The sequence below is a fragment of the Pangasianodon hypophthalmus genome, chromosome 17 (genome assembly GCF_027358585.1).
Source record: "Pangasianodon hypophthalmus isolate fPanHyp1 chromosome 17, fPanHyp1.pri, whole genome shotgun sequence".
NCBI lineage: Eukaryota > Metazoa > Chordata > Actinopteri > Siluriformes > Pangasiidae > Pangasianodon > Pangasianodon hypophthalmus.
This window is the reverse complement of record NC_069726.1, coordinates 1,267,804-1,282,803: the sequence shown is the minus strand read 5'-3', so window position 1 is coordinate 1,282,803 and position 15,000 is coordinate 1,267,804. Positions and strand designations below refer to the sequence as shown.

The 15,000-nt window shown below is 42.9% G+C and overlaps 1 protein-coding gene across 1 annotated transcript in view; it reads left to right on the top strand.

Annotated features, from left to right (window-relative positions):
- The window catches only part of gigyf1b (GRB10 interacting GYF protein 1b), a 32,660-nt gene that overhangs the window by 8,664 nt on the left and 8,996 nt on the right, over positions 1–15,000 (top strand). Inside the window, exons 10-16 of the mRNA XM_053241465.1 lie at positions 225–330; positions 423–602; positions 1,396–1,538; positions 2,203–2,437; positions 2,891–3,057; positions 3,178–3,275; positions 3,399–3,594. Coding sequence (XP_053097440.1) covers positions 225–330; positions 423–602; positions 1,396–1,538; positions 2,203–2,437; positions 2,891–3,057; positions 3,178–3,275; positions 3,399–3,594 — 1,125 coding nt within the window. The remainder of the gene's footprint in view (positions 1–224; positions 331–422; positions 603–1,395; positions 1,539–2,202; positions 2,438–2,890; positions 3,058–3,177; positions 3,276–3,398; positions 3,595–15,000) is intronic.

The following is a 15,000-nucleotide window of genomic DNA, read 5'->3' as shown; positions in this document are numbered from 1 at the left end:
GGTTTGTTGTTAGCTTGGTGAATTTGCGAATTTGTCGTGTTTTCTCCTGAAAATCTCCGAAATAGCTGTGCGGTTACTGTTCAGGTCTGTTTCCATGGTTACAGCGATGTCTCTGATTGACAGGTCTTCCTTTAGGAACGTGGATAATTAAAAATTTGTTATAAAACCCCACTCTACACACACACAATGCAGCAGGTTCATGAACGATTTGATTGTATCTTTAGAAGACGTCGAGAGACGCGATCCCTGAAGACCAGGAGCTGGAGTTCGAGGCTCTGGAGGAGGAAGACGAGGCCGAGCGGGAGAAGAAGGACGGCTCTGCTGAGAGAGGTGATAAAAACGTGTAGTGGTGTATGTAGTGGTGTGTGGAGATGTTAAAGTGGAATGTTCACTCACTCGTTCCTCGCTCTTGTCTTTTCCAGCGGAGGACACCGAAGCGTCCGGAGCGTCTGATGGTGGAGAGATAAAAACTACTACTTCTTCTTCTTCTTCCTCTTCTCCTCCTTCTGCCTCCGTTTCTGTCTCTGCTCTCGGCTTAGAACAGGAAACACACCTACCTTCTGTTGCTCCGCCCACAAAGTTCAGCCTCCAGATTAATGAAGGTATTTAGTCACTTCACATTCATTCATTCTTTTATTCATTCATTCAGCAGATAATTTTTAATCTAAAAGTGGCTTAGAATAAATTAAATATCTGAAAATATGCTGAAAATGTCTGTTATATTACATTATATTTATATAAGTTATAATTTTCTTAATACTGGGACTTTCAAACCAACTTTCATTAAACTCATCATACAGTGATGATAAGCTTTTCTTTTCTATTTTATTCCAAATTTCCAAAGAATTATTTGACATTAGAACACGTGCAGGTTTAATTTTTCATTCTGTCCTTATATTCAAATATCTTTACTTCTTTTTTTTAATTATCTCTTTATTTTTTTTCCCCTCTAAAACACCAAGTTGAACTTTTGTCACAAGACAAGACAAGAGTCCAAAAGTAGCTGAAGTTATTCATAATTTAATTTGAAACCTGAAGAATGAATTACTGCACTTTACCTCCATGCAGCGAAAGTGTGAAATTGTGTTTAATCAAAAGGGAAAAAAAAATATATATATATATATATATGTATATACACGTGTGTGTGTGTGTGTGTGTGTGTGTGTAATTATTTATTTAGTTTGTTTGTTTTCACATTATTTTTTTGTGACTTCTGAATCGCCTCTAAAATCCAAACCCTGATTTTATTCGTGTTGTCGTATTACTGTGTCGTCTGTTATTTATTTATTTATTATTTTTTAAAATCCTTGATATATCAGTCAGTATAGATTATTAAATAGAAATATAAATAGTGATAGAAATGTTGCCCTGAAACATGAGTGATGTGTGTTTCAGACGCAGCTCCAGTAGGGGGCAGCACTCAGCCGCCTCAGAGCTCTCCTCCCGCTGGGACTTCGTCTCCTCCCGTCACCGCCGCTGACGTCCTGCCACCCGCAGGCGACGCCGAGGAGGAGGACGGCATGACGCACATGCAGCAGGTCAGTGCCGCCCACGCCGGAGAAAAAGTATTTGCACCCCTGTTTTTTTTTCCCCCTGACGGTTCAGTGTGCTGTAGGCTTAACAAAATCAGCTAAACCTTTCATTTGCTTTTATTCTTCTTCTTTGCCTTTTACAGGCACATTACTCTGGCTTTACTTTTATATTTTAATAATTGTATCTTTCTTTTATTTTCTTTTATTTTTATTCTATTATTTTATTGTGTAATTATACTTTTCATCACTGCTATTATTTATTACATTTTCTAAAAAAATTATTTGCCTCTTCTTTACTTCATTTTCTTTTTACTAACTTTGTTGCTTTGTTTTTTTTTATGTGCTGTAAGTAAGCATTATTATTATTTGCAATGCCTCACATTCTGCTGATATTATTTCCCTATTTTATATATTAAAATATCAATATTTATTTGTTATTTTCTGATAGAAATCACACACATTTTTATATCTCACTTTGTCCTGAGGCTCATGACATCATAAAAATTGTAATCGTTTCTGCAATATGTATGTTTTAAAATAATGTTCTGATGCCCTTTAGAGTCAGATTGGTGTTCAAAAAAAATATTTGTAGCATTTCTTTTCCTTTTGTTAAAACGTCAGAATGGTTTAAGAAGGGGTTAAAGGTCATTGGTGGTGATGTCATGTGCAGGAGGCGGAGAAGATGGTGGCGTCTCTTCAGGACACGTCTCTGGAGGAGGAACGTTTCACACAGGCGCTGCAGGAGAGCCACGGAGCTGCTGTTACTCGCACACACACTCACCCCACCGCACACACACACTCCCACCCCAACACACACACCCTGCCTCACTCCGCCGGCGCGCTGCCGCTCACTCACGAGTCGGCCATGAAGTGGTTCTACAAAGACCCTCAAGGAGAGATCCAAGGTAAGGAGCTTTCATTTTCTGTTTGTCTATGTTTTATTTTTATTTTAAGTTTTATATCTGTCTTAATTTTTATTTCTGTCTTAATGTCTTTATTGTTTATTACTCTCTTTTTTTTGTTATGTTTCTGTCTTGTGTGTTTATATTTGTCTTGTTTTTTTTTTTTTGTTTTTGTCTTATTTCTTGTTTTTTTTTCTGTTATATATTTTCTTTTTTTTTATTTTAAAGTTATGTTAATAATAATAATAATAATTAAATCTTTTTGCTGGATGTGTTAGTGACCCCATACTTGTGTATATATATTATTTTAAAAATATGAATTTGTTTGTTTCTTATGGAACACTGATTTCCCATACAAACTCTTTTTTTTTTCTGGCAGAAAAAAACAACACTAACTCCTCCATGCTTGTGTAATGAAGACTTTTATTGAGAGTGTGTGTGTGTTCTCCCCCTCAGGCCCGTTCAGCCCAGTGGAGATGTGCGAGTGGTTCCAGGCCGGTTATTTCACGATGACCCTGCTGGTGAAGAGAGGCTGTGACGAGGGCTTCCAGCCGCTGGGGGACGTCATAAAGATGTGGGGACGCGTGCCTTTCTCTCCCGGACCCTCACCTCCTCCTCTACTGGTGAGACACACACACACACACACACACATACACACACATGAATATGCATGCGTGGAGTGTGGAGTATTCTGTTAATTATTCACTCTGTGTGTGTGTGTGTGTGTGTGTGTGTGTGTGTAGGGTAACATGGACCAGGAGATGTTGAAGAAGCAGTTGGAGCAGGCAGCCACCGCAGCTCTCTACCAGCAGCTCCAAATGAGATTCCAACACATCAACAGGTACCTGATCTCTCTCTCTCTCTCTCTCTCTCTCACACACACACACACACACACACACACACACACCATGTTAAACACTCCAGACCAGCTGCTTTACTGCGTGTGTGTGTGTGTGTGTTTCAGGTGTGGTGAGACAGGAATGATGCCTGCTATGAACCGGTCTGTGCCAGAAGCCTGGGACATTCATACCTCATCCTCACAGACACCAGGTAGAGTTCACACTGCTTTATACACACACACACACTACACACATATACATTACACACACACACACTACACACATATACATTACACACACACACACACACACACTACATACACACACACTACACACATATACATTACACACACACACACAGTTAACACCTCCATCTTACCGCACCTTTAGGAACACTCCATTAGGAACACTCCATTAGGAACAGTCCATTTAGAACGCACCTTTAGGAACACTCCATTTAGAACGCACCTTTAGGAACAGTCCATTTAGAACGCACCTTTAGGAACAGTCCATTTAGAACGCACCTTTAGGAACAGTCCACTTAGAACGCACCTTTAGGAACACTCCACTTAGAACGCACCTTTAGGAACACTCCACTTAGAACGCACCTTTAGGAACACTCCATTTAGAACGCACCTTTAGGAACAGTCCATTTAGGACGCACCTTTAGGAACAGTCCACTTAGGACGCACCTTTAGGAACAGTCCATTTAGGACGCACCTTTAGGAACAGTCCGTTTAGAACGCACCTTTAGGAACACTCCGTTTAGAACGCACCTTTAGGAACAGTCCGTTTAGAACGCACCTTTAGGAACAATCCACTTAGAACGCACCTTTAGGAACACTCCATTTAGAAAGCACCTTTAGGAACAGTCCATTTAGAACGCACCTTTAGGAACAGTCCATTTAGAACGCACCTTTAGGAACACTCCGTTTAGAACGCACCTTTAGGAACACTCCGTTTAGAACGCACCTTTAGGAACAGTCCGAGTTCTAAATGGAGTGTTCCTAAAGGTGCGTTTAGGAACAGTCCATTTAGAACGCACCTTTAGGAACAGTCCATTTAGAACGCACCTTTAGGAACAGTCCATTTAGAACGCACCTTTAGGAACAGTCCATTTAGAACGCACCTTTAGGAACAGTCCGAGTTCTAAATGGAGTGTTCCTAAAGGTGCGTTTAGGAACACTCCATTTAGAACGCACCTTTAGGAACACTCCATTTAGAACGCACCTTTAGGAACAGTCCGAGTTCTAAATGGAGTGTTCCTAAAGGTGCGTTTAGGAACACTCCACTTAGAACGCACCTTTAGGAACACTCCACTTAGAACGCACCTTTAGGAACAGTCCATTTAGAACGCACCTTTAGGAACAGTCCGAGTTCTAAATGGAGTGTTCCTAAAGGTGCGTTTAGGAACAGTCCATTTAGAACGCACCTTTAGGAACAGTCCATTTAGAACGCACCTTTAGGAACAGTCCATTTAGAACGCACCTTTAGGAACAGTCCATTTAGAACGCACCTTTAGGAACAGTCCGAGTTCTAAATGGAGTGTTCCTAAAGGTGCGTTTAGGAACACTCCACTTAGAACGCACCTTTAGGAACAGTCCATTTAGAACGCACCTTTAGGAACAGTCCGAGTTCTAAATGGAGTGTTCCTAAAGGTGCGTTTAGGAACAGTCCATGTAGAACGCACCTTTAGGAACAGTCCGAGTTCTAAATGGAGTGTTCCTAAAGGTGCGTTTAGGAACACTCCACTTAGAACGCACCTTTAGGAACACTCCACTTAGAACGCACCTTTACGAACACTCCACTTAGAACGCACCTTTAGGAACACTCCACTTAGAACGCACCTTTAGGAACAGTCCACTTAGAACGCACCTTTAGGAACAGTCCACTTAGAACGCACCTTTAGGAACAGTCCACTTAGAACGCACCTTTCGGAACAGTCCGAGTTCTAAATGGAGTGTTCCTAAAGGTGTGTTTAGGAACAGTCCATTTAGAACGCACCTTTAGGAACACTCCATTTAGAACGCACCTTTAGGAACAGTCCGAGTTCTAAATGGAGTTTTCCTAAAGGTGCGTTTAGGAACAGTCCATTTAGAACGCACCTTTAGGAACAGTCCATTTAGAACGCACCTTTAGGAACAGTCCGAGTTCTAAATGGAGTGTTCCTAAAGGTGCGTTTAGGAACACTCCATTTAGAACGCACCTTTAGGAACACTCCACTTAGAACGCACCTTTAGGAACAGTCCGAGTTCTAAATGGAGTGTTCCTAAAGGTGCGTTTAGGAACAGTCCATTTAGAACGCACCTTTAGGAACAGTCCATTTAGGACGCACCTTTAGGAACAGTCCGAGTTCTAAATGGAGTGTTCCTAAAGGTGCGTTTAGGAACAGTCCATTTAGAACGCACCTTTAGGAACACTCCACTTAGAACGCACCTTTAGGAACAGTCCATTTAGAACGCACCTTTAGGAACACTCCACTTAGAACGCACCTTTAGGAACAGTCCATTTAGAACGCACCTTTAGGAACACTCCACTTAGAACGCACCTTTAGGAACACTCCACTTAGAACGCACCTTTAGGAACACTCCATTTAGAACGCACCTTTAGGAACAGTCCATTTAGGACGCACCTTTAGGAACAGTCCGAGTTCTAAATGGAGTGTTCCTAAAGGTGCGTTTAGGAACAGTCCATTTAGAACGCACCTTTAGGAACAGTCCATTTAGAACGCACCTTTAGGAACAGTCCGAGTTCTAAATGGAGTGTTCCTAAAGGTGCGTTTAGGAACACTCCACTTAGAACGCACCTTTAGGAACAGTCCATTTAGAACGCACCTTTAGGAACAGTCCGAGTTCTAAATGGAGTGTTCCTAAAGGTGCGTTTAGGAACAGTCCATTTAGAACGCACCTTTAGGAACAGTCCATTTAGAACGCACCTTTAGGAACAGTCCATTTAGAACGCACCTTTAGGAACAGTCCATTTAGAACGCACCTTTAGGAACAGTCCATTTAGAACGCACCTTTAGGAACAGTCCATTTAGAACGCACCTTTAGGAACACTCCATTTAGAACGCACCTTTAGGAACAGTCCATTTAGAACGCACCTTTAGGAACAGTCCGAGTTCTAAATGGAGTGTTCCTAAAGGTGCGTTTAGGAACAGTCCATTTAGAACGCACCTTTAGGAACAGTCCGAGTTCTAAATGGAGTGTTCCTAAAGGTGCGTTTAGGAACACTCCACTTAGAACGCACCTTTAGGAACAGTCCATTTAGAACGCACCTTTAGGAACAGTCCGAGTTCTAAATGGAGTGTTCCTAAAGGTGCGTTTAGGAACACTCCATTTAGAACGCACCTTTAGGAACACTCCATTTAGAACGCACCTTTAGGAACAGTCCGAGTTCTAAATGGAGTGTTCCTAAAGGTGCGTTTAGGAACACTCCATTTAGAACGCACCTTTAGGAACACTCCACTTAGAACGCACCTTTACGAACACTCCACTTAGAACGCACCTTTAGGAACACTCCACTTAGAACGCACCTTTAGGAACACTCCACTTAGAACGCACCTTTAGGAACACTCCACTTAGAACGCACCTTTAGGAACACTCCACTTAGAACGCACCTTTAGGAACACTCCACTTAGAACGCACCTTTAGGAACAGTCCACTTAGAACGCACCTTTAGGAACAGTCCGAGTTCTAAATGGAGTGTTCCTAAAGGTGTGTTTAGGAACAGTCCATTTAGAACGCACCTTTAGGAACACTCCATTTAGAACGCACCTTTAGGAACAGTCCGAGTTCTAAATGGAGTTTTCCTAAAGGTGCGTTTAGGAACAGTCCATTTAGAACGCACCTTTAGGAACAGTCCATTTAGAACGCACCTTTAGGAACAGTCCGAGTTCTAAATGGAGTGTTCCTAAAGGTGCGTTTAGGAACACTCCATTTAGAACGCACCTTTAGGAACACTCCATTTAGAACGCACCTTTAGGAACAGTCCGAGTTCTAAATGGAGTGTTCCTAAAGGTGCGTTTAGGAACACTCCATTTAGAACGCACCTTTAGGAACACTCCACTTAGAACGCACCTTTACGAACACTCCACTTAGAACGCACCTTTAGGAACACTCCACTTAGAACGCACCTTTAGGAACACTCCACTTAGAACGCACCTTTAGGAACAGTCCATTTAGAACGCACCTTTAGGAACACTCCACTTAGAACGCACCTTTAGGAACAGTCCATTTAGAACGCACCTTTAGGAACAGTCCATTTAGAACGCACCTTTAGGAACAGTCCGAGTTCTAAATGGAGTGTTCCTAAAGGTGCGTTTAGGAACAGTCCATTTAGAACGCACCTTTAGGAACACTCCACTTAGAACGCACCTTTAGGAACACTCCACTTAGAACGCACCTTTAGGAACAGTCCATTTAGGACGCACCTTTAGGAACAGTCCGAGTTCTAAGTGGAGTGTTCCTAAAGGTGCGTTTAGGAACACTCCATTTAGAACGCACCTTTAGGAACACTCCATTTAGTACGCACCTTTAGGAACAGTCCACTTAGAACGCACCTTTAGGAACACTCCATTTAGAACGCACATTTAGGAACACTCCATTTAGAACGCACCTTTAGGAACAGTCCATTTAGAACGCACCTTTAGGAACAGTTCATTTAGAACGCACCTTTAGGAACACTCCATTTAGAACGCACCTTTAGGCACAGTCAGAGTTCTAAATGGAGTTTTCCTAAAGGTGCGTTTAGGAACAGTCCATTTAGAACGCACCTTTAGGAACAATCCACTTAGAACGCACCTTTAGGAACAGTCCATTTAGAACGCACCTTTAGGAACAGTCCGAGTTCTAAATGGAGTGTTCCTAAAGGTGCGTTTAGGAACAGTCCATTTAGAACGCACCTTTAGGAACAGTCCATTTAGAACGCACCTTTAGGAACAGTCCATTTAGAACGCACCTTTAGGAACACTCCATTTAGAACGCACCTTTAGGAACAGTCCATTTAGAACGCACCTTTAGGAACAGTCCGAGTTCTAAATGGAGTGTTCCTAAAGGTGCGTTTAGGAACAGTCCATTTAGAACGCACCTTTAGGAACAGTCCGAGTTCTAAATGGAGTGTTCCTAAAGGTGCGTTTAGGAACACTCCACTTAGAACGCACCTTTAGGAACAGTCCATTTAGAACGCACCTTTAGGAACAGTCCGAGTTCTAAATGGAGTGTTCCTAAAGGTGCGTTTAGGAACACTCCATTTAGAACGCACCTTTAGGAACACTCCATTTAGAACGCACCTTTAGGAACAGTCCGAGTTCTAAATGGAGTGTTCCTAAAGGTGCGTTTAGGAACACTCCATTTAGAACGCACCTTTAGGAACACTCCACTTAGAACGCACCTTTACGAACACTCCACTTAGAACGCACCTTTAGGAACACTCCATTTAGAACGCACCTTTAGGAACAGTCCATTTAGGACGCACCTTTAGGAACAGTCCGAGTTCTAAATGGAGTGTTCCTAAAGGTGCGTTTAGGAACAGTCCATTTAGAACGCACCTTTAGGAACAGTCCATTTAGAACGCACCTTTAGGAACAGTCCGAGTTCTAAATGGAGTGTTCCTAAAGGTGCGTTTAGGAACACTCCACTTAGAACGCACCTTTAGGAACAGTCCATTTAGAACGCACCTTTAGGAACAGTCCGAGTTCTAAATGGAGTGTTCCTAAAGGTGCGTTTAGGAACAGTCCATTTAGAACGCACCTTTAGGAACAGTCCATTTAGAACGCACCTTTAGGAACAGTCCATTTAGAACGCACCTTTAGGAACAGTCCATTTAGAACGCACCTTTAGGAACAGTCCATTTAGAACGCACCTTTAGGAACAGTCCATTTAGAACGCACCTTTAGGAACAGTCCATTTAGAACGCACCTTTAGGAACACTCCATTTAGAACGCACCTTTAGGAACAGTCCATTTAGAACGCACCTTTAGGAACAGTCCGAGTTCTAAATGGAGTGTTCCTAAAGGTGCGTTTAGGAACAGTCCATTTAGAACGCACCTTTAGGAACAGTCCGAGTTCTAAATGGAGTGTTCCTAAAGGTGCGTTTAGGAACACTCCACTTAGAACGCACCTTTAGGAACAGTCCATTTAGAACGCACCTTTAGGAACAGTCCGAGTTCTAAATGGAGTGTTCCTAAAGGTGCGTTTAGGAACACTCCATTTAGAACGCACCTTTAGGAACACTCCATTTAGAACGCACCTTTAGGAACAGTCCGAGTTCTAAATGGAGTGTTCCTAAAGGTGCGTTTAGGAACACTCCATTTAGAACGCACCTTTAGGAACACTCCACTTAGAACGCACCTTTACGAACACTCCACTTAGAACGCACCTTTAGGAACACTCCACTTAGAACGCACCTTTAGGAACACTCCACTTAGAACGCACCTTTAGGAACACTCCACTTAGAACGCACCTTTAGGAACACTCCACTTAGAACGCACCTTTAGGAACACTCCACTTAGAACGCACCTTTAGGAACAGTCCACTTAGAACGCACCTTTAGGAACAGTCCGAGTTCTAAATGGAGTGTTCCTAAAGGTGTGTTTAGGAACAGTCCATTTAGAACGCACCTTTAGGAACACTCCATTTAGAACGCACCTTTAGGAACAGTCCGAGTTCTAAATGGAGTTTTCCTAAAGGTGCGTTTAGGAACAGTCCATTTAGAACGCACCTTTAGGAACAGTCCATTTAGAACGCACCTTTAGGAACAGTCCGAGTTCTAAATGGAGTGTTCCTAAAGGTGCGTTTAGGAACACTCCATTTAGAACGCACCTTTAGGAACACTCCATTTAGAACGCACCTTTAGGAACAGTCCGAGTTCTAAATGGAGTGTTCCTAAAGGTGCGTTTAGGAACACTCCATTTAGAACGCACCTTTAGGAACACTCCACTTAGAACGCACCTTTACGAACACTCCACTTAGAACGCACCTTTAGGAACACTCCACTTAGAACGCACCTTTAGGAACACTCCACTTAGAACGCACCTTTAGGAACAGTCCATTTAGAACGCACCTTTAGGAACACTCCACTTAGAACGCACCTTTAGGAACAGTCCATTTAGAACGCACCTTTAGGAACAGTCCATTTAGAACGCACCTTTAGGAACAGTCCGAGTTCTAAATGGAGTGTTCCTAAAGGTGCGTTTAGGAACAGTCCATTTAGAACGCACCTTTAGGAACACTCCACTTAGAACGCACCTTTAGGAACACTCCACTTAGAACGCACCTTTAGGAACAGTCCATTTAGGACGCACCTTTAGGAACAGTCCGAGTTCTAAGTGGAGTGTTCCTAAAGGTGCGTTTAGGAACACTCCATTTAGAACGCACCTTTAGGAACACTCCATTTAGTACGCACCTTTAGGAACAGTCCACTTAGAACGCACCTTTAGGAACACTCCATTTAGAACGCACATTTAGGAACACTCCATTTAGAACGCACCTTTAGGAACAGTCCATTTAGAACGCACCTTTAGGAACAGTTCATTTAGAACGCACCTTTAGGAACACTCCATTTAGAACGCACCTTTAGGCACAGTCAGAGTTCTAAATGGAGTTTTCCTAAAGGTGCGTTTAGGAACAGTCCATTTAGAACGCACCTTTAGGAACAATCCACTTAGAACGCACCTTTAGGAACAGTCCATTTAGAACGCACCTTTAGGAACAGTCCGAGTTCTAAATGGAGTGTTCCTAAAGGTGCGTTTAGGAACAGTCCATTTAGAACGCACCTTTAGGAACAGTCCATTTAGAACGCACCTTTAGGAACAGTCCATTTAGAACGCACCTTTAGGAACACTCCATTTAGAACGCACCTTTAGGAACAGTCCATTTAGAACGCACCTTTAGGAACAGTCCGAGTTCTAAATGGAGTGTTCCTAAAGGTGCGTTTAGGAACAGTCCATTTAGAACGCACCTTTAGGAACAGTCCGAGTTCTAAATGGAGTGTTCCTAAAGGTGCGTTTAGGAACACTCCACTTAGAACGCACCTTTAGGAACAGTCCATTTAGAACGCACCTTTAGGAACAGTCCGAGTTCTAAATGGAGTGTTCCTAAAGGTGCGTTTAGGAACACTCCATTTAGAACGCACCTTTAGGAACACTCCATTTAGAACGCACCTTTAGGAACAGTCCGAGTTCTAAATGGAGTGTTCCTAAAGGTGCGTTTAGGAACACTCCATTTAGAACGCACCTTTAGGAACACTCCACTTAGAACGCACCTTTAGGAACAGTCCACTTAGAACGCACCTTTACGAACACTCCACTTAGAACGCACCTTTAGGAACACTCCACTTAGAACGCACCTTTAGGAACACTCCACTTAGAACGCACCTTTAGGAACACTCCACTTAGAACGCACCTTTAGGAACAGTCCACTTAGAACGCACCTTTAGGAACAGTCCGAGTTCTAAATGGAGTGTTCCTAAAGGTGTGTTTAGGAACAGTCCATTTAGAACGCACCTTTAGGAACACTCCATTTAGAACGCACCTTTAGGAACAGTCCGAGTTCTAAATGGAGTTTTCCTAAAGGTGCGTTTAGGAACAGTCCATTTAGAACGCACCTTTAGGAACAGTCCATTTAGAACGCACCTTTAGGAACAGTCCGAGTTCTAAATGGAGTGTTCCTAAAGGTGCGTTTAGGAACACTCCATTTAGAACGCACCTTTAGGAACACTCCATTTAGAACGCACCTTTAGGAACAGTCCGAGTTCTAAATGGAGTGTTCCTAAAGGTGCGTTTAGGAACACTCCATTTAGAACGCACCTTTAGGAACACTCCACTTAGAACGCACCTTTACGAACACTCCACTTAGAACGCACCTTTAGGAACACTCCACTTAGAACGCACCTTTAGGAACACTCCACTTAGAACGCACCTTTAGGAACAGTCCATTTAGAACGCACCTTTAGGAACACTCCACTTAGAACGCACCTTTAGGAACAGTCCATTTAGAACGCACCTTTAGGAACAGTCCGAGTTCTAAATGGAGTGTTCCTAAAGGTGCGTTTAGGAACAGTCCATTTAGAACGCACCTTTAGGAACACTCCACTTAGAACGCACCTTTAGGAACACTCCACTTAGAACGCACCTTTAGGAACAGTCCATTTAGGACGCACCTTTAGGAACAGTCCGAGTTCTAAGTGGAGTGTTCCTAAAGGTGCGTTTAGGAACACTCCATTTAGAACGCACCTTTAGGAACACTCCATTTAGTACGCACCTTTAGGAACAGTCCACTTAGAACGCACCTTTAGGAACACTCCATTTAGAACGCACATTTAGGAACACTCCATTTAGAACGCACCTTTAGGAACAGTCCATTTAGAACGCACCTTTAGGAACAGTTCATTTAGAACGCACCTTTAGGAACACTCCATTTAGAACGCACCTTTAGGCACAGTCAGAGTTCTAAATGGAGTTTTCCTAAAGGTGCGTTTAGGAACAGTCCATTTAGAACGCACCTTTAGGAACAATCCACTTAGAACGCACCTTTAGGAACAGTCCATTTAGAACGCACCTTTAGGAACAGTCCGAGTTCTAAATGGAGTGTTCCTAAAGGTGCGTTTAGGAACAGTCCATTTAGAACGCACCTTTAGGAACAGTCCATTTAGAACGCACCTTTAGGAACAGTCCGAGTTCTAAATGGAGTGTTCCTAAAGGTGCGTTTAGGAACACTCCATTTAGAACGCACCTTTAGGAACAGTCCGAGTTCTAAATGGAGTGTTCCTAAAGGTGCGTTTAGGAACACTCCATTTAGAACGCACCTTTAGGAACAGTCCGAGTTCTAAATGGAGTGTTCCTAAAGGTGCGTTTAGGAACAGTCCATTTAGAACGCACCTTTAGGAACAGTCAGAGTTCTAAATGGAGTGTTCCTAAAGGTGCGTTTAGGAACACTCCATTTAGAACGCACCTTTAGGAACACTCCACTTAGAACGCACCTTTAGGAACACTCCATTTAGAACGCACCTTTAGGAACACTCCACTTAGAACGCACCTTTACGAACACTCCATTTAGAACGCACCTTTAGGAACAGTCAGAGTTCTAAATGGAGTGTTCCTAAAGGTGCGTTTAGGAACAGTCCATTTAGAACGCACCTTTAGGAACAGTCCATTTAGAACGCACCTTTAGGAACACTCCACTTAGAACGCACCTTTAGGAACACTCCACTTAGAACGCACCTTTAGGAACACTCCACTTAGAACGCACCTTTAGGAACACTCCACTTAGAACGCACCTTTAGGAACAGTCCATTTAGAACGCACCTTTAGGAACACTCCATTTAGAACGCACCTTTAGGAACACTCCATTAGAACGCACCCTTTAGGAACACTCCATTTAGAACGCACCTTTAGGAACAGTCCATTTAGAACGCACCTTTAGGAACACTCCACTTAGAACGCACCTTTAGGAACACTCCACTTAGAACGCACCTTTAGGAACAGTCCATTTAGAACGCACCTTTAGGAACAGTCCGAGTTCTAAATGGAGTGTTCCTAAAGGTGCGTTTAGGAACACTCCACTTAGAACGCACCTTTAGGAACAGTCCATTTAGAACGCACCTTTAGGAACAGTCCATTTAGAACGCACCTTTAGGAACAGTCCGAGTTCTAAATGGAGTGTTCCTAAAGGTGCGTTTAGGAACACTCCATTTAGAACGCACCTTTAGGAACACTCCATTTAGAACGCACCTTTAGGAACACTCCATTTAGAACGCACCTTTAGGAACAGTCCATTTAGAACGCACCTTTAGGAACAATCCATTTAGAACGCACCTTTAGGAACACTCCACTTAGAACGCACCTTTAGGAACAGTCCATTTAGAACGCACCTTTAGGAACAGTCCGAGTTCTAAATGGAGTGTTCCTAAAGGTGCGTTTAGGAACACTCCACTTAGAACGCACCTTTAGGAACACTCCACTTAGAACGCACCTTTAGGAACAGTCCATTTAGAACGCACCTTTAGGAACAGTCCGAGTTCTAAATGGAGTGTTCCTAAAGGTGCGTTTAGGAACACTCCATTTAGAACGCACCTTTAGGAACACTCCACTTAGAACGCACCTTTACGAACACTCCACTTAGAACGCACCTTTACGAACACTCCACTTAGAACGCACCTTTAGGAACACTCCACTTAGAACGCACCTTTAGGAACACTCCACTTAGAACGCACCTTTAGGAACACTCCACTTAGAACGCACCTTTAGGAACAGTCCACTTAGAACGCACCCTTTAGGAACAGTCCATTTAGAACGCACCTTTAGGAACAGTCCATTTAGAACGCACCTTTAGGAACACTCCACTTAGAACGCACCTTTAGGAACAGTCCATTTAGAACGCACCTTTAGGAACACTCCACTTAGAACGCACCTTTAGGAACAGTCCCACTTAGAACGCACCTTTAGGAACACTCCATTTAGAACGCACCTTTAGGAACAGTCTGAGTTCTAAATGGAGTGTGTTTTAAACAGTGTGTTGAAATGGAGTGCTCTAAATGAAACACTCGGAACACTTCTTTAGAAACAAACACTTCACTTCCTGCTCAGTGTAGTTCAGTGCTTTATGAACGGCTCCCTTTAGAACACAAACACACTGATGCCCTGATTTGAGTTCCGCTGTTCTGTGCTGTAATAAAGACTGTTATTAACACGTTATAAGGACGTTAGTGTTCAGCGGTGTAACGTCCTCT